Source organism: Cyrtonyx montezumae, unplaced genomic scaffold, assembly GCF_038088225.1.
Source record: "Cyrtonyx montezumae isolate F1298 unplaced genomic scaffold, pur_monq_1.0 scaffold_2, whole genome shotgun sequence".
Taxonomy (NCBI): Eukaryota; Metazoa; Chordata; class Aves; order Galliformes; family Odontophoridae; genus Cyrtonyx; species Cyrtonyx montezumae.
In genome coordinates this window covers 67,345,866-67,372,074 of record NW_027071936.1, presented here as the reverse complement: position 1 = coordinate 67,372,074, position 26,209 = coordinate 67,345,866, and the positions used below count along the sequence as shown (strand labels likewise).

Genomic DNA, 26,209 nt, shown 5'->3' with positions numbered 1-26,209 from the left:
TTGCTATTGGACTTGGTTTTCCTGTACCACTTTTCCCATCAGATTTTACCCCAGCCACGTTGCTTCCACGTTAGCCATGAAGGTAACAAAAGATCCCCAGCTGACCCTTGCTGGAGCTGGAGATCACACCTCTTAACAAGCAAACCATCATTTGTTAAATGCAAACAAGTCTCTAAATGGGCATTAGTGTGCTAGACTCTATTTGAAAAGAGAAAACACTCAAGTTTCTAACACATTGAGGTGTTTTATCCCAAGTTTCTGATTGCTAGAATGCAAATCACCAAGCACACATGTATATGCAACCAAAAAGACATCAAAATTAGGAATAAAACACATGAGCCCTACACACATGCACGTGTATACATACATACAAATAAGTACACTTTTCAGAAGAGCCCCAGTTTCACCAATCTGAAAACAATTAAGAGCCAAATCAGTTGGGAAAAAGAACGTAATCAGAACAACGTGAAGACTAATTGAAAATTGTTTAAGAACATTTTAACTAGATGCTCAAAAAGCCACAGTGGAAAAAGGAGACCGTGCAAGTTAAAAGGCAACCTGGTCAGACAGAAGTTAGGGAAGCTATAAACATAGAAATGTGACAAATAGAGTAAACGGAAAGAACTGAGGCAGACAGACAGGAATGTGGTGTTAGGATGCATAGTTAAGTTTTAAGGGAAGCAAGAGACACAGGAAGAAATCAACTGTCAGTTGGAATTTAGAGTCACAGAAGGGCTTAAGTTGGAAGAGACCTCAAAGATCATTGAGCTCCAACCCCCCTGCCATGGGCAGAATTGCCAACCACTACACCAGGTTGCCCAAGGCCTGGCCTTGAACGTCTACAGGGATGGGGCCTCCAAAATTTCTCTGGGCAATTTGTTTCAATGCCAATGGGTGGGCCGTGCATGGTCAAGTCCACTCCTCAATCCCAAGCCCATCTATATACTGCATTACCATCAGTATCTTTTCTTCAAGCATATGAAGAGCAAACTATTTCAGCAGATTGTTTTGCTTCTCTAGCACAAGAAAGAGGTATTTTTTCTTCCCCTTGTAAAAACACACAACTGGAAGAAAATTTTCTCACTAGTATCTTGGCTACACAGTGCTGAGCGAGGCAACCAAGGGCATACAGAACATCCATCCTCTTGCTCTGCAATTGAGCCCTTTCTGTTTCAGCAGGTAGTACAATTCAGGATATTGCGCTGGAAAAGATGTCATAACTTCTCCTAATAGACCAGGTTTAGTTCTAGTGCCCAAATTCAAGAAGGCTGGTAAAGAATTGGTCAGACTTCATACTACAATGGGTGACTAGATTGGAAAATTTGGAGTTTTTCCACTGGGGAAGCTTGGTGGATTTCTTCTACTGCAGCATTGGTTAGCAGGTTTAAGTGCTGAGACAACGGACTCCTGTACGTAGGTTAGTGCCACAGCATCAAAGTCTGAATTTCAAAGACAGCCTGAGGAAGGCTAGAAATTAGGTACACATTATTATCAAGGAGTTATTAAAAGGACAGACATATCAAGTATAAAGTACCTTAATATTTGGAGAGAGCAGAAGACTGAAGAATATCCTGGCAATTATTTTCCACTGATTGTATCTGCAATCCTTAGGAAATGAAGGGAACAAACATTAAAAGAGAGGAAACAACAACAAAGCACAGAAGACGGTGAGAGCAGACAGGAAACCAAAAGCCCTGAAGAGTGGAAGAGGCGCTGAAACCATCCAGGGGCACCAAATCAAAGCATTCACACAACTCGAGGCTGTGAACTTCGGTGGGAAACGGCATCCCCAGGTAACAAACCTCAAAGGACTAAACGGGAGGACATGCTTGGGAAAGACCTAGGAGTCTGGAGGGAACAGAAAGGTGAAATAACCTAAAAGAACAGCAACAGCTGAGGAATGTGCAGCTTCTCGCTCCGCAAAGTCACCCAGAGGAGAGCACAGCATGACCTGATGGGAAGGGATAAAATGGGGGATGTGGGGATCCCTGAGCACATGCCTACAAATTACAGAGATGAACAAGACACACAGACCCAAAAATACAGAAGGAACAGGGAAGGGGTTTCTCCTTAAGAGCTGCGTTGAAAACATTCGATTAGCATTGCAGAAATGTCAGACTGTCAAAGCTTATGGGATAAGAAAATCAACAGCATTACAGCTTGGCTTGCTTTCCTGCCTTCAAACAAACTTATCTGGAGAGGACCAGCACCCACTGGGCATTGTCTGAGTTTGTTTATTTTGTTGACCTTTCAGATTGCCCAAACATTTTAACACAAAATACAATCTGTGGGAAATCTGAGAATTGAAACTGATGTCCTTAAAGCTCACACTTCACTACAGACTCAACAAGCAGCCAACAGTGAAGCTTAAGGGCTGGTTGGGGGAGGAAAACAAATTGTACGTATATAATAACAAGCAGAGGGGCACCAAGGCCACTCAACCTTTCCAGTATCATTCAATACTGAACAATGGTGACATCTCAACAGGAAGAACTATATGTCCCAGGCAAAGAAATGCTTTCCCCGTCACCCAAACTGCCCCCCTCTGCCCCAAGGTCAGTCCTCCTCCATGAGTCAGAACCTGATTCATTTTCCCGTAACGCAGCGAGTTCAACAATCCAAGAATTTTCAAGTTTCATCAAAATCCATAAACACATTTCACTCTGTCCAGCAGAACATTGAACTTGGCGGGACTGAGTACCACAGCGGTGGCCTCAAGTCAAGAAAAATCCTCCTTGGAAGAGTCAAAACATCTCCCAGGAGTTAAGCTAGGTAGGTCTGGAAACTGGGCATCTCTTCTAAATACAAATATTCTCCTTTGTCATAAACAAAATAGCCATTAAAAGCTTATAATTACTACATGCTTTGTGTTAACAGCATGTTAAAACCAGGTCAGGCCATTAGATGAGTGAAGTTATCTGGATGGGACAAAGCAGCACATCCCAGCTCCCGAGGATTAATAACCTGCCCCGGCCACACAACCAGTGTTATCAGAGTCGAAATCAGAACACCAAAGTCCTTGGCTCCCAAAGCTGTGCTCAACTTATTTTTCCTTTAAACTCTTCCTTTTTTTTTTTTTTCCCTTCTTAATTTGGTCTTTGCCACAAGAAGAAAAACATGAGGCATGAATCTATTATTCCTACAGAGATCCTAGCAATCCCATAGTCCGACACCTTGAAAAACACAGACGAGGAGTCGGCTGCTAATTAGTGCCTACTTCAAGGTCAGCAGTTGTGGTTGGACTGGAACTGAGAGCTTTCAGAAGCAACAAGTCATGGTGATGTTCCAGGTTTCCCCAGGATGATGCAATGTCCACCACAAAGCCTGGTGGCTCCAGCAGCTCACTACCTCCACTCCCATGCATTTGCCCAGCTTTGACCTTCACCTCTGCACCTCATCAACTCTTTGGTTGCTCAGGATAAAAGAATACCTCCTATCCAACTCTTCCAGTATCGTAGTGTGGCCTGGGTTGAAAAGGACTGCAAAGATCATCTCGTTTTAACCCCCTGCTGTGGGCAGGGTCACCAACCAATAGATTAGGCTGCCCAGAGCCACATCCAGCCTGGCCTTGAGTGCCTCCAGGGATGGGGCACCCACAACCTCTCTGGGTAATCTCTTCCAGTGCACCACCACCCTTTGAGTGGGAGCCAGAGAAGGAGAAGTTGCAATCCTCTCTTTTGACAAATTGAAGATATTAAGTTCCTTGAGCATCCTGTAAATCCCACTTCCTAATTCCAAGGAAGGTTCACATTGTCCCACCTTTGTGCAACAAAACCAGGAGCTCTATCAGGTCAACTGCTGTATAAACCCCCTCAAGCTCTAGGCAAGTGAATGCTGCACTGCATAATGTGATGCTTTAGAAGGGAAACTAAATTAATGCTTATTGTGAGCACAGTTTGTGGCATGCTGCCCTTGCAGAATTGCTTCTTCCCTTAGTTTTAGTATTTCTCATAAGGTGCAGCATCTAGGGAGCACAGACCATTAGAAACAGTCACATTTAAAAACTGTATTCAGAAGGGAACATCCCAAGAGGTTTCATTTGTCAGAGGAAGAAGTCAGGTTCCTCTGTCCCCACGTGGATTCTGACCACAAGAAAGCTCAGCTCAGCTCCTAAGCTGCACTGGAAGTGATTTCACATTACTACACAATCCTATACCCTGACACAGAAGGCACAAGCAGTACCACCCAACACCAATCCTACATCCAACAGAACATCATGGAAAGATCTCACTGACCCTGAAGGGACTCCAGACCAACTTGAAGATGGGAATTAGACAGACCTGTATTCATCCTGAAAGACCAACTGTAAAAATATAATTGCAATCAATCATTTTTGGAAAGAGTGGACAGTTTTCAAAGAGCTCACACTCTAGAAGAGGAATTCAGTTTTCCACTTCCCTGCTCACTGTCTTCTGTACCTTTCCAACCGTAAGACATCTCCAAATCACACACTTCTGCCTCACATTATGTCTAGAAGACACTCCCATGCTCACCAGGATGTGCAGAGAACACCCTCTGAACACCAAAAATGATGTGAATGCTCCAAAGATTGATTAGAGAACTACTGGTGATAGGTGGACGTTTGGTCTGGATGACCTCGTAGGTCCTTTCCAACCTTGGTGATTCTATGATGTGACACCAATGCACCCCCACCAGCACCAGCCTGAAGCCCTGCCTCCACCCCAGCCCCATTTTCCCCAAACCCACTGCATGGATTTCAGCAGCCACCACCAACCTGACTTGGAGTTCACATTCGATCAGCATTTCTAGGAAACCATCTGTTCCAATTGGTTTTTACTGAGGTTTCCAACTGAACTCTCATTTTTCACATCTTCAAAAGAAACTAACCTTTCTTTGTGTCCTGGACAGCCTTCAAAGTTCTCATGGAGTTTTATTTCTGTATTCCCAAATACTACTCCTCCTAAGATGGCAAGGGGATTATTTTTCAACCACTTTTTTTTTGTTGGTTTTTTTTTTTTTTAGTAATAAGTGGAAGTAATCCTACAAGTTCCCATCTACAATTACAAAGGATGTAAGGAAAAAGGGGAAGAAGAAAACCTGTTAGACAAAACTAAGCACACTCATATTGGTTGTGAGACTCGAATGGATGTCTAGAAATGAAGCAGACCATAATTTCTAATCATGGCAGCACAGGAAGGTGTTTCAGCCGAAGGGGTTTGGGTGCTGGGATGGCAGTGGTGCTGCTGTTTTAGTTTTCAGGGCTGCCCTAGGAGAAAGCTGAATCTTTCACTAAGACCTCAGGCTCACACTGCATCGCAAGAACTCCTCCTTGCAGTAAATGGGAAAGAAATCCTCCTAAATGCAAGAGGAGATGACAACATGCAAATGAGCTATAAAACAGGCTGGCGACTGCAGCTAAAAATGAAGTCATACAAGACGATTGGCCAAGAAGGCCAATGGCATCCTGGCTTGGATCAGGAACGGTGTGATGAGCAGCTCTGGGAAGTCATCCTGCCCCTGTACTTGGCATTGGTGAGGCCTCACCTCGAGTACTGTGTTCAGTTTGGGGCACCTCAGTACAGAAAGGACACGGAGGTGCTGGAGGAGGTGCAATGAAGGGCAACAAGGCTGAGAAGGGCTTTCTTCCAATATGTGAAAGGCGCTTACAGTGAGAGCAAGGTTGGGCTCTTTTCACTGGTGACAGTAACAAGATGAGGAAAAAAGGCCTTAAGTTGTGCCAGGGTAAGTTTAGGTTGGATACCAGAAAACACTTCTTTACAAAAAAAGGATTGTTAAGCACTGGAATGCGCTCTGCAGGGAGGTGCTGGAGTCACCATCCCTGGATGTGTTTAAAAACCGTGCTCAGGGACATGATTTAGCAGAGGGTTGTTAAGAGTGAGGGCAGTATGGTTAAATCATGGTTGGACTCAATGATTATCTCTGAGGTCTTTTCCAACCTGAGTGATTCCATTCTGTGGTTCTACGAGAAGCACCTACCAGATAAGAAGTGCAGTTGCAAAGATCAAGAAAAGGCAGTCAATAAATCAAGGACTTTGCCCTTTAAAATAACTCACATTCACCTACAAGAGATCCTGTAGACAGATCAGTTTTCATTTGTTTCTCTTTGTTGGTTTTAGGCTTTCTTTAATTTTTCGGGCTCTTCCAAGACACTGAACACACAATGCAGCAGCAGCTGAGCCCCGTACCTCACTCAGTGCCCTGAAGAAATCTGCCAAGCTCCCTGCTTGCTGGTGGGGCTCACAGGTCCTCAGGACCCCAACCCTCATTGCTCGTGGAATTCCACGCTGTGCATCAAACCACCACGGATGGAGCAAGGTGAGGCCGAAGGCACCCTCACCACACCTGGAAAACAGCACTGGGGGAACCAGAGCAGGTGGGAGGGGGAGAGACAGACTCTGTGTCTGACACAGAGTGCTCAGCTCCATAGGGGAAATCACTTAATCTGCAATTTCCCCCTTTCAGACACGGTGAGGAATGTGGTCTCCTTGTGAGATTAGCAGCACGAGCAGCCAAGACGGGCGAGCAGTTTTGCTCAAGGCCACATAATGATTTCCTGGTAATTACCCTCATTCCCCACTCACTGAGCTACACTGACATCAGTAGCTTCAGCCTCACAGCCAATAAATATAACCTTTAGGAACAGCACTAGAAAGCAAACATTAAGCACAGCTCTCTCTGGAGCAAGCTTACCTCTCTGCAAGGGGTTCTTTCATCTCCTGCAACAAACCCACTGGATACAAAACCTTACCACGCAGTCCGAGGGCTGTAAACTGACTTATTGTGCAGAAATGAAGTGAGACACCACAAAAATGAGGCCCACCCTAACACTGAGGCCATCTCAGCCCCTTCAGGTCTTCAGGATGTCGAAGCCTATTGCAGAACAAATGAATGCGTTCTCATTTGAGCTCGGTTTCCAGGATGTTGGAAAGGCAATGAAACGAGGGCATCTCCATGTGCCAAGCAGCCCAAGCTGCCAGCCAGAAAACAAGCACTCCAGCAGCAAGGTAGGAAGACAAATTAAAGCAACAAGCACCAACAGGTTATTAGTGGCCAACAGACAAGTTCTTAGATTTCTGGGCCGTGTAAAGCAAAGAACCACTAGTGGAAAATTCACCCAACACTGTGCCCAGGGCAACCCAGTAGGACAGAATATAGTGAATAAGATCAGTACTGGCTACTGCTGGCCAACATCCCATCCACTCACACAAAGTGATTCCGAGCTGGTGGGATCATAGGTACAGTTAGATAAACAGACTTCAAATATACTGAGCTCCATTTGTATGCAGCATGCTATCAAACTGAGAAGAACCTCTTAGGAAATCATTTTGGCCAAAGAACGGTCAGCTGACATCTGTGGGTGCCCCATGCACGGGGTGCTCTAGGTCAGGTTGGATGGGGCCCTGGGCAGCCTGAGCTGACTGGGGGAAACCAACCCAAAGCAGGGGTTGGGGCTGGGGGGGGCTGCAAGGTCCCTTCCAACCCAACCACTCCATGCTTCAATGACTCTGCACATCACAGGGATCAGTGCTCGCGCACAAGTCACATCACAGAACCTTTAATGTTGGAAAAGACCTCTGGGATCCCAAAGCCCGACCCATTTCCACCATGCCCACTAACCACATCCCTTAGTGATGCATCTACACAGTTCTTGAGCACCTCTCTAGAGACAGTGACTCCACCAATCCATGGACAGCCCATGCCAGTACATTATCACTACTCATAAGACATTTTCCAGCCTGAACCAGACTCTGCACCTTTCAGAACTTTCATACAGATTACAGTCTCCAGGTGCTACAGCAGGTCCCGTTTTGTAGTCATCCAGCCATCCCAAGGAACACAAACAGAAAGAAAAGTATTTGACAGCCAAGAAAGGATCTGACATCATGACCAGGACCTTACAGCCACAAGAAACTCTGTACATGGCCGTGATGGGTTATTCCAAACCCTCACCCACCTCAGAAAGGGGGTCCATCTGAAACGGGGGGTTATTGTAACAAATGGAAAAACACTTTGGAATGTGGAAGGTTTAATACCTCAATTCTGACTCTTGTTGAAGTCCTGCATTAAAAACTGACTTCAGGGAAAGAGAACAAAAGGAGGAAGATGTAAGAAGAAAAAGGCAAAAAAACAAAGTGATACTTTGCTCTCATTTCACAAGCTAAGCCACAAATTCAGTATTTTCCATTGATTTTATTTAATCCAGGTCTGCCACATGGGACAAACAGCAATGGGTCACCACCCATGGCAGAGGGGTTTTGCAGCTCCTCTATAACCATCAGCAACACACTTAAATAGACCAGATACAAATATGGACACGAGGATTCAGTGCTGCTCACAGGCCTACAGAGGTGATCCACTGGACGTGAAGAAGTGCATCCATTCCTGCCCGGTCACCCTTGATGGAGCTCTGAACCAAGGTCCCACACGACCACCAACACTGACCAATGGACCTCTGCCATCTGGATACTCCTGGTTGTTCTGAAAGAACAATTTGGTTCTCTCCCCATGTCTCCACCCAGCGGAGTTCACATCCAACATTCGCCAACCACCACAGCTAACTCTGGCACTGCACTGCGTTAACATCCATCACCCTGGAGCTAACTCTGGTGCTGGATGAATTTCCTTTGGCTTTTCCACTTACAACAACCTCCATGGATTTGCTCCAACAACATCTGCCATCACAGATCCAACACCGCAGCATTAGGTCCACACAAGCCATCCCTCACCGAGAGTCAACACACCAGGCCAGAAAAAAGCTTAACGTGTGAGCTGCAATGTACACACAGAACGAGGGATGTTGGCAGGACAAGCCCTCCTTCCCCATTTACAGTTCGTTACTTCTGCTTTTGGCCAACACAGAGCCTCAGGAGCACTAGACCCACCTGCCCAAAGTTCTGAGCACTTACAGGATTGGAGCACCCATGGCCATGGATGGGGCCAGCTTGGGCAAAAGAAGCAGCAATTTGTCAAGGACAGCAACTAAGTCACCAACAGAGCACGTTTTACCAGATCACAAGCATCTCCACTAAATGCTGGAAAGCCTCCTCCCCAGTTTAGCTTTCGATATGTTGCCAGACTGACCCCATAGAACATATACTTTTACTTGCCTCCTGGTATTTGGCACGAGTAAGAAATATTTCCTAGCAGGAACAAAAAAGAAAACCACTTCTATTCACACTGAAACATCCACTGGACATCCCTTTGGGCCTAATTCCCAGAACACTGAAACCTAAACCTCCAAATGGGAAAAACATACTGATTGCCTGCCAGCAACCCCAGGTGTGGCAAGCCAAGACCTCAGTAACAGTTTGCATCACCATCTGTCTGCCACACAGTAAGTGGGAAAACATTACTGTTCCGAATTTGACCCGCTTCAGTGTTAAGATAATTGCTTCAGTATTAATTAAATGTGCCTCTCTGCAGCAGCACAGGAAGCTCACGTGGATAAAGCACTGATTGCATCTTGCTGGAGGCACCACACCATACTTCCACTTCTCTTGTATTCAAGTCAGCAGAATTTGCTGGCACGGAGATACTTCTCAGAAGACGTGAAGGAATCTTGCAACCACACAGCTGCAAAGAATCACCAGGGGACAGTTCACCCAGTGCTGTGCCCAGGGCAACACAGCAGGACTGGTCCCACTTGAGGTCCCTCTTCCTAAAGGGCACACTCAGCACAGAGCACTCCTCCACCTCCTGCTTTGGCTTCTCTCCTTGCAGGATGCCCCAACCTGGCTGCATCTCCACCTTCACATGTCCTAGCCTAGAACCAAGAAAAAAACAGTTTCTCCATCAGCACCCCAACAACCATAGGATGGTTGAAATAAGTTATCTCGCCCCCTCTAAGTTCTACAGTTCCATTTCCACACCATCCATTGCAGCAAATCAAGGCGTGTGCCAATGTCTTCCATTTGGAGAGCGCAAAATCCCTTCCACATTCCAATGGCCACATCTTGACTTTTTCCTCCTCTTGCTCAACAGCTTGGAAGAAACGAGGCTGACTAAAGGACAGAGAGTCCAGAGGGTCTCAGGAGGAGAAGGAAGGGATTGTCCCAACGCAGATTACTTTGCTATGTTGTTAATTGCACTGAGCCAGGGCTGCGACACTGCTGCTGGAACCTCTGAAGTCTCTCCAAAACCTTCCTTCACTGCTGCTAGCTCAGTGCTCTTGGTCACGTCCCAAGCTGTGCTCTGATCAAAGCCCTCGCCGTGGTCCCTGAAGATTTCAACACTCGTGGTCACTGGATCCCCTCGCCGAGCCATTGCCTTTCGACGGCCATCGCTCGCTGCTCCGTCCAAGGGGCGATGAGGCATGGGCTCTAAAGCAGTGCTGGCATTTGAAAAGCTGTTTGAAGGCCTGGGATGGGGCTTTACGTAATAATCACAAGTTTGTTTAATTAGGCTCTGCAAAACGTTTCCATTTTAGATCAAACCGTTCAAGCTTTTATCCCCTTTCTCGGAGATGCACTGTATCTTGAAGGAAAAGTAAAAGTTACAGATGCAAATGAGCTGACACGGAACCATGTAAAGACACATTTCCACCCTCCAATGATGACTGCACCTCTTAGCAAAGCTCCAGCCCCCAAAACATGACTTTACTACTGAAGGCAGAACTCCATCACATCTCACTGGCAGCCCAAAGACCAAATCCAACTCAAGCATCAGTGACGGTGAAAGTAATAGCGTAGCTTCCTCAAACAGAAGTAGAGTAAACCAACTCCTTCCAAGCATTAATGTTGTAACCTACTCTACCAGCACACAGCTAGGAAGCTGCCTTAATGAGAAACCAAACCCCAAGGGTCACTTCTGAACAATTCAAGAACAGTTTTTGCCACTTGCTTATATCACTTATCTGAAGAAATTAACCATCTAGCTTCTTCAGCATCTGGCCGAGGAGCTATGAGATACAGTTTGGTAGCCTGTGGCAGCAACAGGAACAGGTGGACAGTTGGACTAGATGATCTTGTAAGTCCTTTCCAACCTTGTGATTCTATGATTCACTGTGACAATGATGAGATTTGCAGAACTTTTTCCTCAAACACGGGAGTCCGAAGAGAGTCCTCAGCAAGCACTTTTCCCCAGGTACTGAGATACAGAAAAGGCTTCTGCTAAATAAAAGGAATTAATCATATCTTGGGTCATTTAATAATCAATTTTTGATTGAGAAGAACACACAGGACTCCACTAGGCAGTTGAACATGATCTGGCCTCTCGCTCTGAGCCCCTCAGAGTTCCCAGGGCCCAGGCTCCATTGCTATTTTAACAAAGGAAAGACCATTTCCCAAATACACTCTGGAAGCCCACTCTACAGAGCTGCTGACACAAGTATTAAGAGCACCCCAGAATGGAGCCAGCTGCTTTCAGGAGACCTCCCCTACTACGGGGAGCCAACCACTACCTCCTACAAGAGTTCAAACCAGTTAAAACTGGGAATCGTGGGGAAGTTTCAGTGCCTGGGAGGTGATGATAGCACTTGTTGGGTAGAGGAGCATTTCACAAACCTTTCCAAGGACACCAACAGGGCATTACAGGCTTGACAAAACCTTATGCCATACCAATGGATGCCGAGGGGTCAAGTGCCCTGAGGACAGCAATGATTTCCCAATCAGTATCAAAGCATAGCATGTAAAAGCCTTACAGTCAAACCTCAACACTCCCAATCAGCTCCAATGTAATTAGGATTATTCTTAGCCTTCCACAATCAGCTTTCTCGTTTTTAACATCTTATGAAGTTGAAGACAAAACCAGGTAGTACTAATTCTTCACACAGACCTAGAGGTGAACTTCTCAAACACCCTATACAAAGAAATCCAAGGTATTTCAGAAATCATTTTCAGCTCTCTGCTCATGAAGGGGTAAATTATTGAGTCACGTTCCTTGAAGATGCAGAAGGAGCACCCATGAGATCAAACAGAAGCTGCTGAAGATGAGGAAACGAAGCTGCTACCCATATGCATGAAGAAAGAGCCATAAATAGCAAAGTAGGAAGTCTCCTTTAGGAACATTACTTATATCAAGTTGTATTTGCTCCTAGCTTCAGAAGTGAGAAATAGGAGGAGTAATAAAAATTTATTGCAAGCTGATGTAGATATCAGATGGCAGATTTCTCATCTCTGCAGTCCCATAAACTGCTTCACATGAGAGCACATTATGGCTCCAGAACCGCAGAGCAGAACACCAGCAGTGCTTCCCCAGCACGCACAAACGGGAGCGCTCTCAGAGCTCACACCAAAAACCAACTGGCTAACTGTAGGCAGCCTCAAAACAGAACAAGTCCTGACTGAAAGCTCACGTCCAAGCTTCCCACCACTCCATGAGGTGATGGCTTCAAGTTGCACCAGGGGAGGGTCAGGTTGGATATTAGGACATTTCTGCTCTGTGGTCAGTCACTGGAGCAAGCTGCCCAGGGAGTGATGGACTCATCATCCCTGGAGGTGCTGAAAATCAGTGGAGATGTGGCACTGAGGGACGTGGTGGCAGTGGGTCAGTGTTGGACTTGGTGATCCTAAAGGTCTTCTCCAACCTTACTGGTGCTGTGCTCCTTGTAGGGATGCTCCTAGGACAAGGGCTCAAGGAGCAGCTCTGCTGCACCTCACTTAGGGTTAGCTAAGCTCACAGGGGCAGAGATGCTTGAGGTTTCAGAGGATGTTTTGCCTTAAAAACAAAAACACAACTGACTGCAACAATTGTCACAGGAAGAGAAGCACAGCACGCAGCTGCCTACGCACTGTCTGGGTGAAGGGCAAGAAGGCATCCATCCCATCAGAATACTGAGCTCCTGAGCAAAGGGGAACACAGGAACATTTGCCAGCTGAAGTAACTTCACGCTGAGTTCAGACAAATGCCTGGAATGGACTAACAGCTTAACAAAGGCAAAACAAAACCTTCTGACTGAAAAAGACAGCCAGGAAGCCTCCAAAGAAGCAGAGAGCCAAAAATCTGCTGAACACCTTGCTGCTCTTTCACATCAAGGCTACTGTCTCTGTTGTCATGTCATAGCCAGAGGCAGCAGACACTGGAAACAGTGAGCAACAGCCTGACATTTGGGTTTGGTAAACATCCCCATAATGGCACAGTGAATTAGGATCTCAGCTCATGCATTCCATGGGACAATGATTAACAGACAATGGTGCTTCTGAGATGGATGCAGACAACCAAGTCCTCAGCACCACCTGGAAAAGGCCTTTCCCTGGGATGGAGGCACCCTGCATTGAGAAACAGGGATGTACAGAAAACTCATGTGCAGTCTGGAGAGATGCTCTGCTGAGAGGCACAGCCCTCAGAATCTCGTGCGAGCACTCAGCTGCTCTGTGCCACACTCAGCACCTCCCCAAATAGCAAAACTCCCATTTCCCTTCCCCTTACAGCTTTCCCAACAGCTCTCAAAACATTCCAGTCTTCCTGAAGGACCTCAAGGCTCTTGCTGCTCTGCAAGAGCTATTCGCTCCTTCTGACAGCCCAAATGAGAGCCTCAACATCTCCCATGCAGCACTCCTGAAAACATGAAACACATCAGAATAAGGAAACTCAATCAGTTCAGTCTCAGGCAAGAAGGGCAGCGTGAAAGCCCCACTGCCTGCCATGTCCCCATGCCCCACTGCCACCTCCAGCATGCATTGATGGAAGAAAGACGCTCTATTTTCCTTCCAAATAATTACTTAAAGCTGCCAGGGACCTTGTTTTTAAAATCACACTGTGAGCACTCGATATATTACATTCAGAGTGACACAAAGAATTACAAAATCCCGAGTGCTGGTGAGCTCCATCCGTACCGCTTACTCGCCATTTTACTGCTCTGGACTTTCTCAGGCTGCAGACAATGCAATAAAAGCTTCTCTATAAAACAATATCCTTTCATATTTGGAGGACTGCTCTCAGAGTTGCCGAAAACAAAGTGTAAACCTAATGCCAAACATAAGCTATTTTCCAGCAAACCTTCATAATTTGGGATGCTGGAAGTGGAAATCAGCAACGCGCTTCGGAGCGAAGTCGGCTTTAAGCACGTGCCTAATTTCCCCTAAAGGTGACTTCTGCATGCTGAAGCACTTTCCTAAACAGCCACAGTTTGCTGTATCAGGACATTAAAAGAATATAGCATTTTGAAATACAGCTTAAGAGTGACTTACGGTTCCTCTTTTACCCGAAAATGAAAAATTAATATGGATGCAATAGTATTTTTCTTGGGAACTGACATGTTTTTCCAATCCTCTGCAAGTTATTGCACTCCATTTTATATAGAAGCGTTATTTGTTCAGCTGAACTATTTCCAGTTTATTCTGCATGATTCAGACACTCATTTGATTTTTGGACAATGGTGCCTCCTTTTCAGAAATCAGACAGGACTTAGGTTCAGAATAGCAGCTAGCTGTTCTGTACAGCTTGTGTTGCTCAGAAGTCTCAAGTACATGGAAGCAGCAGACTGCAGGTCTGGGATGTAGCAAGGCACTGACAGGTTGGGCAGCTCTAGGGGAAATCAAAAGGCAATGGAATGGTCTGCACAGGGAGAGGTGGAGTGCCCATCCCTGGAGGTGGTCAGAAACCATGGGGATGTGGCACTCAGGGACACGGTCACGGGTCGGTGATCTTAGTGGTCTTTCCCAACCTTAATGACACTATGAATCTCAGAATCACAAGGTAGGAAAGGACCAAAAGATCATCCAGTCACCCATTCACCCATTACTACTATTGCTACCACAAGCTTCTAAACCATATCTTGTAGCTCCTCATCCTCTTGAGCACTGCCAGGGACAGTGACTCCACCACCTCTCTGGGCAGCCCATCCCAGTGCCAGACCACTCTCTTAGAGAAAGAGGGGCCCAAAACTCAACGCAATACTCACCAGTGCTGAGTACAGGGGGATGAAATCACCAAAGGTGTGGGATGAAGGCAGTCTTCTCAAAGACAACCCAACATCCACACCAAACGGTCGACGCCATTGCTCCCTGCAAGAAATGCTGCAAATACCTGACTTCCTAGAGAAGCCTCCTTGGTCACGATGAAACTGTAACTTAAGCACTGACCAAACTCTTGCTTTCAAATTTATAAGACTGAATATAATTCATTTTACCAGTAGAGTAAGCACAGTACTTGAACAAAGCACCATAGCAGAGGCTGCTGCTAATACAACCCAATGTTCCCACTTATACCTGCTTGGGAGGAAAGGAAAACGAGGCCTTCTGTTCTTTGGGATCCCCCCAAAATGCTCTGCATTCAAACAGAGCCTTAACACCACTCTTTAAAACCACTAATTCATGAAATCATTCCTGTCAAGTTATTCCTGTTTGCAACTCCACAGTTACATGTCGTTTCTTGATCCTCCCCTGGCATTTTTAAGCCATCAAAACAGAGAGGGAAAGGCAAAGGATTTACACGTATCGTATCAAAAAGTCTCTGTATTTGCCAAGAAAGGTTGGATTCCCAAACCAAAACCTTGTGACAACATCAGCACAAGATGGGCCACAGGCAGAACTGCTATCCAAGGAGGACACGCAGCGGCTGTAGCTGCTAGGGAGAAGCATTGCAAAGGGGGCCACACAGGACCACGTGAGGACAGAGAAAGCAAAAGCCATCAGAAACAGAGCTTGGGAACACATGGAGAGCTCCCCATGTGCCTCCTGACAGCTTATCACTGCCAGCCTGCCCACAGCAGGGAGCAGAGAGCAGCTCCTCCACAGCTGGGCGTGCTGCTCCTGCAAGCAGTGCTTCTGCAGGGAGCGCCTTCTATTCCCCAGGCAGTGCAATGCATGTGTATAACATGTCCTGAGGTTAATTTGCTAATTTTGCTCTTGTTTGGGATTAGCTAGGTTAGCAGCAGAACCCCAAAGGAAAACGTCAACAATCACGTCTTTCCTAGAGGGGGGTGAGGGGTTGAAAGGACTTCTTTCCTGACATATGTCTGATTTTACACTGTTGGTTTTGGCTCTTCAAAGGAAGGAAATTAAATGAACAGCTTTTTTTCTAATTTTTTTTTTCATCCTTTTGGAACAGCAAAAAGGATAAATGCTGAGCAACGAGGCGGCAGGAGGACACGGCGGCCTCTTCCCTGGCCACACATCTTTGTCAAAGCTGCTTTCAAAGTCCCTCCAGTGTAATCCCCTGCAGCTGTCATCACCCACACACCGGGTTCCCAATAAATGCTCAAGCCACAGATCTCCCTCAGTGAGATGCCAGCACCGTGGTTATTACAGGTTGGGTTATTACAGGCTGAGCACAAAGGGCAAAGGGATATTCCTTCCTCAGGTTCCCCATGTAAGATGGTCTTCCACGTACATTTCCAAGCCCATCACCCCAACTCCAGCACTCCCACAGTCCCTGAGCTGGGGCAAACCTGATCCAAGATTGTGGTCCTGCAGACGTGGCTAGAAGCATTCAGCAAACTGCTTTTTTCTGCCAAGGGCCACAGCTGTGCTGTCAAGGCAGGGGGAGGATTGCAGGCAGCCTGCATCTGCTCCGGTGATGCTCAGGTAGTGAAAGGTAGCAGCAAAAAAAACCAAAACTGCTACGACATCACTGCAGAAGGTCCTGCAGACGTTTCTGCAGCAAATATTAACAGCTGCCTGGGCCTGCTCCAATGAGGTTACAGGTCATAGTTGCAGTGCCAAGAAATGGAGTTCTTGCTGCAAGTCTGCAGCGAGAATATTAAAAGGAGTACAGTGTAAGAAGAAAGTGGTGCAAAGACAAGGGAAGAAGAGGACTATCGTGGTTAGAATTCCCAGGAAAGCAGCAGATAAAGTTGCTTTCCAAGTTGGAGGTAAAAGCCCGAGCTACTAAAAGTCATCAGAAGCAGTAGGGTGCAACACACACGGCACAGTAACCAACCTTTCTCAGACTGCTCTTCCAAGACAAATAAAATGACAGCGTAGATGTTTTTCATTTATAACACAGATGCCTTTGTTGGTAGCCAAGAGAGATACAGACGTTGGGGTTTGGCAGCAGCTTCCCTAAAAATATAAGGCAGCCTTCCTGCTCTCGCTTTTTATTTCGCTCCATCGTGGTTTCTTCTGTTCTGGCCTCCCGTTCTACAGTCTCTTCCTGACCTTTCCCTTCCCAGAGGTGAACTCCTCGTTCCCCAGACCACCACTTCTCCTTGGCCAACCCTACCGAGAACACAGAAGCCCAGAAAGACGTTACCATTCTACCTATAAATACATATCATTGCGTAACTGACAATTGGACAAAGGTTCGTACCCTGTGCACAAGCATCCATGCCAGGTCACTTTCTGTGATTTATAATTTTAATAGACATCAAAACAGGAAAACATTTAAAGTTACGCAATAAGTGGTGATGATTAAAAACAGTTGTCAGCTCCTAAAAAAAGGAGTTGGAACAGCCAAGCAGTGTTCATATAGCTAATTGGGTTCAACACCACCGCCTCCTCCTCCTCCATCCCAGCATCTCCCACTGCACGTGGCTTTGTTGGAGAAGGCAGGGGATGTCCCAACCCTGCAGCTCAGGGCCCAATGCAGAGCACCCTTCCACCGGGCACATCTGCTCACTTCTCATTCCTGTGGGAGAGGCACAGATCATAGAATCATAGAATCACAAGGTTGGAAAGGATCAAAAGATCATCCAGTCCAACCATTCACCCATTACCATTATTACACAGGCTACTAAACCATTTCTCATAGCTCCTCATCCAGATGCCTCTTGAACACTGCCAGGGACAGCAACTCCATCACCTCCCTGTGCAGCCCATCCCCTGACCACTCTCTGAGAGAAAAAATTTTTCCTCATGCCCAATCTAAACCTCCTCTGGTACAACTTGTGGCCATTTCCTCAGGTCCTGTTTGCTGCCTGAGAGAAGAGGCCAATCCCCTCCTCATCACAGGAAGATGTAGAGTACAACGAGGTCTCCCCTCAGCCTCTCCTCATAAGACTTGTGCTCCAGACCTCTCACCAGTTTTGCTGCCCTTCTCTGGACACGTTCCACAGCCTCAATGTCCTTCTTGTAGCGAGGGATGCAAAACTGAACACAGTACTCGAGGTGCGGCCTCACTAGTGCTGAGTACAGGGGGATGATCACCTCCCTGCTCCTGCTGGCCACACTATTCCTGATGCAAGCCAGAATGACATTGGCAACAGCCTTTCCCTCATCTACCAGACTGGTCACCTAGCCATTGAAGGAGATGAGGTTGGTCAAGCATGACCTGCTTTTCATAAACCCGTGATGGTTGGGCCTGATCCCCCAGATGCCACACACATGCCGTGTGATCTCACCAAAGATGATCTGCTCCATGATCTTCCTTGGCATCAAGGTCAGGCTGACAGATCCATAGTTCCTCGGATCCTCCTTATGGCCCTTCTTGTAGATGACAATAGCTCAGTCTACATGAACATTTCTGGCTTGTACCACTGGAGGTTCAGAAGCTGGGGGTGAGCACTCATCTCCACTCTCCATCACCTAAGCAAAGCCAAAAAGCAGCACTCTCATTTGAGAAGAAACAGGGAAGTTTTACTCACTAACTTCAACTGTTCTGAAGTTGATTTCTGCACTGCTGCTGGGACAGCGGCCAGCTCCCCCGGAACAAGGGCTTATGGCAGCTCAGCCCTGCCTCCAATTAGGAATTTAAAGGCTTAGAGAAGCTTTCCATATTTCTGCATCTACGAGGCGGTTGCAATAGGCAAACACTGACAAACAAACAAACCCATAGAGAAATAAACAAGAATCAGCAATGGAACTTGATTAAAAGTCAAAAGATCGGCTCTCCAGCTTCCTCCCATGGGAGCTAAGACAAGAACAAAACGAGGGACAAATGCAGTCAGAAGGTTTGGTGGGATGATGATATTTTTCGAAGCTGCAAAAAGGGGACAGAGTGCAAGTCCCACCACGCTTGCTTTGGTTAAACTCCATGCTGATGGTCTCCAGTATGTCAGTATGTTCCTGCAAGGCCTCTCTTGACTTGTAGGAGCCAACAGCCCCTCTCAGTTTAGGGTCCTCTGCAAACTTATTCACTTTAACTTCAAGTTCTGCAACCAAGTCGTTGATGAAAATGGAGGGTAAAGTCAAAGGAGAGCAGATTTAATACTTGGAAGTTAATATAACCAAAGCTCCCAAACTTCCACTCCCAAAAGTCAAGGACAGATCTCCATTAACCTGAGGGTTCTGTAGAGATGGAAGAAATAAAAACACCTAATAATATGAGAGCAGATGATTCCACGATGCGCAATTGAGCCTGAGCCTAAAAACACTTTAAAGGATTTCAGGTAGGTGTGAATGACAGGGGAACACAGATTTGATTTAGGAGATGGGAGAACATTGGTGTCTTAGGTGCTCTTCACAGTACAACCACAGAATGGTTGGAGTTGAAAGGCCATCTGGTCGCACTCCCTGCAATGCACGAGGACACCCAGAGCTCCACCAGGTGCTCAGAGCCCCGTTCTGCCTGACCTTGGGTGTCTCCCCCAGCATACTCAGAGGATTATGCTGCACCCAACTGGTACAATCATTTTTTGCAGATGCTATTGGAGAATCCAATATCATAGAAACATAGAACCACAAGGTTGGAAAGGACCTACAAGATCATCTAGTCCAAACATCCACCCATTCCCATTGCTACCACAAGCTACTAAACCATATCTTGTAGCTCCTCATCCAAACTCCTCTTGAACACTGCCAGGGACAGTGACTCCATCCCTGGTGAGCCCATCCCAGTACCTGAGCACTCTCTGAGAGAAAAAGCTTTTCCTTATGCCCAATCTAAACCTCCTCTGGTACAACTTGTGGCTGTTTCCTCGAGTCCTGTTAGTTGCCTGGGAGAAGAGGCCAAACCCCTCCTCACCACAGCCTCCCTTCAGGAAGTTGTATTCAGCACAACTTCAGAATTGTCCTAAATAAGAAATTCAATATACTCCTGTCCAATCAATAGCTTTACCCAACACCATGGCAAGAGGCAAAAATTACAGGAAACAGCTTTTGGAATCGTTGTGTGCTTCAACATTTCAACCAGAGTTGGGGTAAACAACAAACCACCTCTGTTCACAGCTGCTTCGACCCACACAGAGCTCTTCCCTCCAGGCCTTGCCCAGACTGCTGACCCATTTGCAGGTTGCTCACCTCCTCTCCAGTGAGCACACATGTTCTCTTAGTAATGCCTTCCCCCACAGCCACCACAACACAGAGCCTTACCACAAATTGCACGCTTAAAACAGTCCGCAAGAATTTATGGCGATCCTACAATAAATGATGAGATGCTGCAATTATCCTCAGGGACTGGAAGGCTCAACTGCTTCTCTTTAAAAGAAAACGAAAGGGGGAAAAAAAAGCTACCCAGGTCATTCTGTTGTATAAGCAATGGTTTGAGAGATTACGCTTTCCAAATAATCAGATGGGTTCCTTCTGGTCTATCTGAAGCCTCGTAAACAAACTCATTATGTTAGGATCTTAAAAGAAGTAAACAAATAGTTGGCACCCGACAGAGCTGCATTCTTGCACAACTTCAAACAGACCCATGCCACATCGCAGCCACGCTGCCCTCCTGGGTGGGTGACACCAAGAACACGATGGGCTGCACCAGCCGGAGGGGACCTGAAGGATGCTCTCAGCTCTGCTGCTCTGTGCTGCCACCACTGACAGGGAGGAAGGATGGAAGGAGAGGAGGAGGATGCGATGCTGCTGTACTTGGGATCTCCTCCCCAGTGCTGCTCCTCGCTGCGTCTGCTGCCATGAGGCCCTCGTGGCAGAAGGTCACACTCCCTGCTGAGATGAAGGCAGTGGGGATGTGCCATAATAAGACTTCTGATGTCACAACAGTCAGCAGCTGTCTGTGTGTGATTTGAGTGTGTCCAGCACAGTGCTGAGAGCAAACGCTCCCTAGGAGACAGCAGCAGCACATGCAGGACCCAACCTCAGCCCTTTCCTCATCTTTTCACATAGCATTTTCCCCATTTCAGTCTATTTTAAAGAAGCCTCGAAGCCTAAAGCAAAGTAGAGGAACCTAGCAAATAGTCCGAGCATCCTACTGAATTCTGATGAGAACTGGGGACAAAGGGCTAAGCCTAAGCAGAAGGGGGTGGGGAAAACACAAAAAAAGAAAGGATTCCCTTCCAGGAACAGTGACACCTCCTGCACTCCATTGTGTCCCCTCCATCCTGCCAAGGGGACAAGTTCCCACCAGGCAGACTACTGAGCAAGGACCACATTGCCAGGTCCCAGCATCCCAAGTCACCTCCTGGACTGATGGTGTGCTGAGGACACAGCATGCCTCACTTCCAGCCTTTAGCTACTTGGCAAAATTGCTCAGCGAACCCAACTGAGCCATCTGTGAGTATCTACAAGAAAAACTCTACATAATCATACCACCCTCTAAGAGGGCGTAATTATCAGCTCTTCAGGAAAAGAAACACTAAGGGCATCGATCCAGTGCAGTGACCTCTCTGCCAAGCCCAAGCACTTGGACAGATTTTCTTTCCACAGGCTCCAAAGCTGGTCAGAATGGTGCCCAGGGTTGTAGGATTTCACTGCCCTGCACTATCTAGGACACAGATCTTTGCTGCACAACTGTATTCCCATTCTACAGGATGCAGCCCTCAGCTGTTAGCCTTACAAATGCAAACCACAGCACCTTGAGGAATTAAGTACCCTAAAAACAGAAGGAATTCACCTTAAGAGAAGAGACTTGTCTCTTGTAGCATGAACACGTGGAGCAGGCCACCTGCATAGGAAAAAGCTGCACAGGGAGCAATGGGGTCACCATCCCTGGAGGTGCTGCAGAACTGTGGAGATGTGGCACTGAGGGACACAGTGAGTGGGCACGGTGGGGATGGGTTGGGGATCTTAGAGGTCTTTTCCAACCTTCATGATTTTATGATACGTACCTTAGACTCTGGTTTTCTTGTTCTGCACTGTGAGTAAATAGCAAAGGTTGGTATCACCCAGCCCAGAGCAGGAATAGGGATTTGGTGTGGCTGAGCAGGGAACGGGGCACACCAGGTGTCAGGGATCTATTCTGGGTGCAATTACAGCGCTCCGATTCCCTGCAGCTCCACTTGCTCAGTCCCACAGAGAAGGCAGCAACCACTGCTCAGCAGCCCCATTTCTCCACCAAATTTACACTGCTGCTACGCCAAAAGCATCCGACAGCATGAAAGGAATCCACTACTTGTTTATTATGTCCTTTGGGGCACAGATCTCAGTCCCAGCCCCACGTGCTGCAGGTTTGCATATCCCACCTCCAGCCCTGTGCCTCTCTCCATGACCCCCATTCTCCAGCTCTTGGTTCCAGTTTCCCCCCCCCCCCCACCTTGCTTTCCAAGGCTTTACCCGTGAGAAAGGCAGCAAGAGAAATCTGTTCACAACTGCATTTCATTTGAGTCCCCACAAGCCTCCACAAGGTTCTTTATCTTGTTATTCTAATGCAAACAGACTTCTGTGATTTTTTTCACATCCAGAATTTCACCATTGCTGTAACCGCAGGCCTGGCAGGCTCTCCCTCGCCTGGAAAGGGAACAAACTTTCAAATCATTTATAAATAACCATTTCAAGAACATAGCTTTTATTCTTTCATCCCCACAAAAGGCAGAAATTTTGCTTGGGACCGCAAGCTGTCAACTTCCCAGCAAACCCAAAATCCCACTTAACTCTCTATTGTAAACAGTGTAGTATTGCGCTACCACATCAATAAATAAAATTCTTGAAGGAATTATTTTTGCGTTTGATTCACATTTGTTCTGCATATGCTGCTGAGCCCAAGGTATTCATAATGTTAAACTCAGCTTTCAAAAGGACCGCGCAGGAGGGAAAAGCCTTCCTTGGTGCTATTGTTTTAGCCTCAGCCCTCGGAGCAGCCACAATCCCAACAGGGAGGCTGTCATTTTCCCCTCCTGCCCCCCACACCTCTGTATTTAAGAGCATGGAATGAGAAGGCTGGGAGCTGCCCCAGCATCGAGCTGCAGGGCTCCAAGCCCATCACACTGACACTATCTGGATGCAGTCTGGGTGGCCGGCGCATGTGGACCTCCAATCTGCTCCAGCCACCACAACGTCACCACCACTGTCAGCTATCGGGGAGCAAAGCCTGCATTTCCCAACCTCCTCCCTCCCTCTGAACCTGTGCTCCTCCAAACCGTGCTTCTTGACTGCACTGAGGGCAAAGCAATCCAAACTTCAGGTTGACAACTCAGCATCCGGAATGGGGAGGGTTGGATCCAGGTGATCTTCAAGGTCCTTTCCAACCCAAGTCATTGTAGGATTGCACTCTGAACAGTTCAGAAAGGCTTCGGTACGAAGCAAGTTCCTGGTGGAGATGAATTTGGGAGCTCTGAGTCAGTAGCTACAAAATGGATTTGGTGTGCAGAATGCCATCCAGACAGAGCTCAGCAGGCTGAGGCAGTGAGCACGGGAAGCCTGCATGAGGTCCAACAAAGCCAAGGGCACGAGGGTCCAACAAAGCCAAGGGCAAAGCCTGAGCCTGGTCTGGGGTCTTTAGCACGATCTGTTGTAATAGGACATGGGGAAATGGTTTCAAACCCAAAGATCTAGACCGAATATAAGGAAAAAGTTCTTTATGCTTAGAGTGGTGAGGCACTGGCACAGGTTGCCCAGAGAGGCGGTGGTGCTCCATCCCTTCAGACACCCAAGGTCAGGCAGGATGGGGCTCTGAGCACCTGATGGAGCTGTGGGTGTCCCTGTTCACTGCAGGCAGTGGGACCAGATGTCCTTTCAGGGTCCCTTCCAACTGAAACCATTCTACAAGCCTATTAAATTTTTGTCTCTTCCCCCAAAAGGAAACATTCGTAATTTAGAGAGACAAAGGCAGGGGAGGAACACATTCATTTTCCATGGATCAGAGCTCCTCAAATCCCAAAAATTAAGGCACTAACATAAATACACATCAGCACGTGGAGCAGTGCTGGAACAGATTTACCCAGGCCACCCCTCACCAATTAGTGACCCCAATTTGAGACTGATTATATAAAAATGGCCCTATAATCGTTTCGCTTTTTTCCCTTCTCTGCCATCCAAATGGGAAAGCACTCAGCCTCCACTCTTCAAAAAAAAAAAAAAAAAAAACTGGAAATGATGAGTTACAGCAGCACAGATCACAAAAGGGAGAAACGAGACGTGCCAAAGCCAGGGGAAAGTGGAAGGAAGATTAAATCACCTACTTCCAAAATTAAGCAGCGGGCTCTAATGGAATTAGTAGACAGGAATGAAAGCAAAATAAATGAGGAATTTGGCAAGTCTCAGAGCCAGCAAGACAGCTCCTGAAGGATTTCAGACTTGAGGCTGACGGGTTTGGAGCTGCAGAACATTTGCAGAGATCCCTGCCCACAGGTTCCCAGACACAAATTTATCCCTCCTACAGCCTTTACATCAGCTGCAGCGCTTCTGACGACTCTCCTTGGGTTACCCATCATCTCCCCTTTGTAACTAACAATTCCCAGAAGCTAATAAATGCCTGGATCCCCTGCAGCGGCCCTACTGCCCACCTACAGCCCAGTCTGTATCCTGCAGACAGCACAAAAGCCTTTTACACAGCAGATGCTCTCTCCTTGCTCCAGCAGCAAGCAGGACCACCCCTTGGAGGTTCCCATGTTGTCTCTGCACTTCACAGCTCCGAAGTAGCTGGCTGATAAGCATTACTTTAATATAACAAACAGCTCCCGTGGCTTATCTTAATGCAAAGCTTCTGGCTGGTGGAAGCAGCAATTAAGGGACCTCTGGCCCGGCCCTGTTTGGCATGGTAGTTCCCTCATTTTGCAATATCCAAGCAACTCGAAGCCAAGGTCAAAGCTCCTTGAGAAGTCTGGGACACAACAGAGAAGCTGCTGGCAGCTTGTGTGCAAAAAGGGGAAGAGAAAACAAGAGAAAACTGACCCTCAGAAGGGAGGAAGCTACCAGCAGGGCAGCCGGGCCCATCAGGTGCACTACAGCACAAAGCCCACCAATTCAGCTCTCGGGTTCTCCATCCCCAGCACCCTTCACTTAAAATGAACAACGGTTAAGAGAAAAAAAATAACACTAATAGCTCGGTTCAGTCTGAGGAAAGCTGTTAGCCCCTGATCCTGGCAAAGCGGTGCATAAGGGATTGATTGCCGGAGTCTGAGAGTTCCTCGGGCCCCTACTCAGATAATCTGTACAGCTCAGAGGAGCCATTGAAGTGGTTTCCAACTGCTAAAGCCTCAGCTCAGCCTGTCAAACGCTGGGACTCGTAACGTCAGAGCAAGAGAGCAGAAAGGCTGCAAGTGCAGCTCTGCTCCTCCAGAACGAGAGCGCACACACCGAATTAATAACGCACAGCAGCAACCACGTGCTCTGCTTTCCTGCAACCCCATCCACAGTGCAGTCCCAGCAGCACAATTTCATCACAGTCCTTTACCCCACAGTTAAATCCCACTGTGGATGAGAATTTGCTGCTGAAAGAGCACTTTTCCCACGCAGCTCAATTCGCTCAGAGCCTAAGAACTGAGTAGATGCAACAAGCATCAAAGCCACGAAGGCAGGGCCTTATCAACACGAGCACAAAGCCACACAAGCTGTGTGCACAAGAATCAGCACTCGGGCTCAGAGGTACAGGAGGCTCAAGGCTCCACAGGCAGGCATTACAAGGACAGTTTTAATGCTACAAAACATTTTCCTTAGAGAAATGCACTTTCAACACCTACTTGTGGATGCAAACGTCAGCACTGCAAGCTCTAGCTTCGTTTGTTTCAATGGCTCATTCTGTTGTCTGGCAGTGTAATTATCCAAGCAAAGAGCCCAGCCCTCCATCCCTTGGTACCATCCAGCAGAAACCATCCTCCAAGCACTGCTGCAGTGCACAATAGGCTTTGCCTGGTTAAACAAAGAACATGGGCTCGCTTGCAATTGATTCCAGATGTTTGATTGAGGTTTTACGGGATCAGAAGTCAACAGCAATCAGCATCTGGCTACCTGCACATAGCCAGCTCTGAACAATGAAGAACTGGGGATGCTAGCAGCCTGGTCACTCCCAAGAAAACACACACCGCGTGCTCTTCCTGCACCAGTACAGCTTGGGGAGTGACTTGCTGGTGATGAGCTCTGAGGAGAGGGACCTGGGTGTCCTGGTGGATGACAGGCTGGCCATGAGCCAGCAGTGTGCCCTGGTGGCCAAGAAGGTCAGTGGGATACTGGGCTGCATGGTCAAGGGAGGTGAGCCTCAACCTCTGCTCTGCCCTGGTCAGGTCACACCTGGAGTACTGCATCCAGTTCTGGGCTCCCCGGTACAAAACAGACAGAGATCTGCTGGAAAGAGTGCAGTGGGGGGC

The 26,209-nt window shown here is 47.2% G+C and overlaps 2 protein-coding genes across 8 annotated transcripts in view; both read right to left on the bottom strand.

The window, feature by feature from the left end:
- Window positions 1–26,209, bottom strand: part of SFXN5 (sideroflexin 5) — a 377,058-nt gene that overhangs the window by 191,009 nt on the left and 159,840 nt on the right. The window lies entirely within an intron of this gene.
- The window catches only part of EXOC6B (exocyst complex component 6B), a 234,929-nt gene that overhangs the window by 157,487 nt on the left and 51,233 nt on the right, over window positions 1–26,209 (bottom strand). For 4 of the 7 annotated variants that reach the window (XM_065736004.1, XM_065736005.1, XM_065736007.1 and 1 more), the window contains exon 7: window positions 1,535–1,606. The exons of the other annotated variants lie outside the window; for them this stretch is intronic. In XM_065736004.1, the coding sequence (XP_065592076.1) occupies window positions 1,535–1,606 (72 nt within the window). The remainder of the gene's footprint in view (window positions 1–1,534; window positions 1,607–26,209) is intronic. 7 annotated transcript variants of the gene reach the window in all.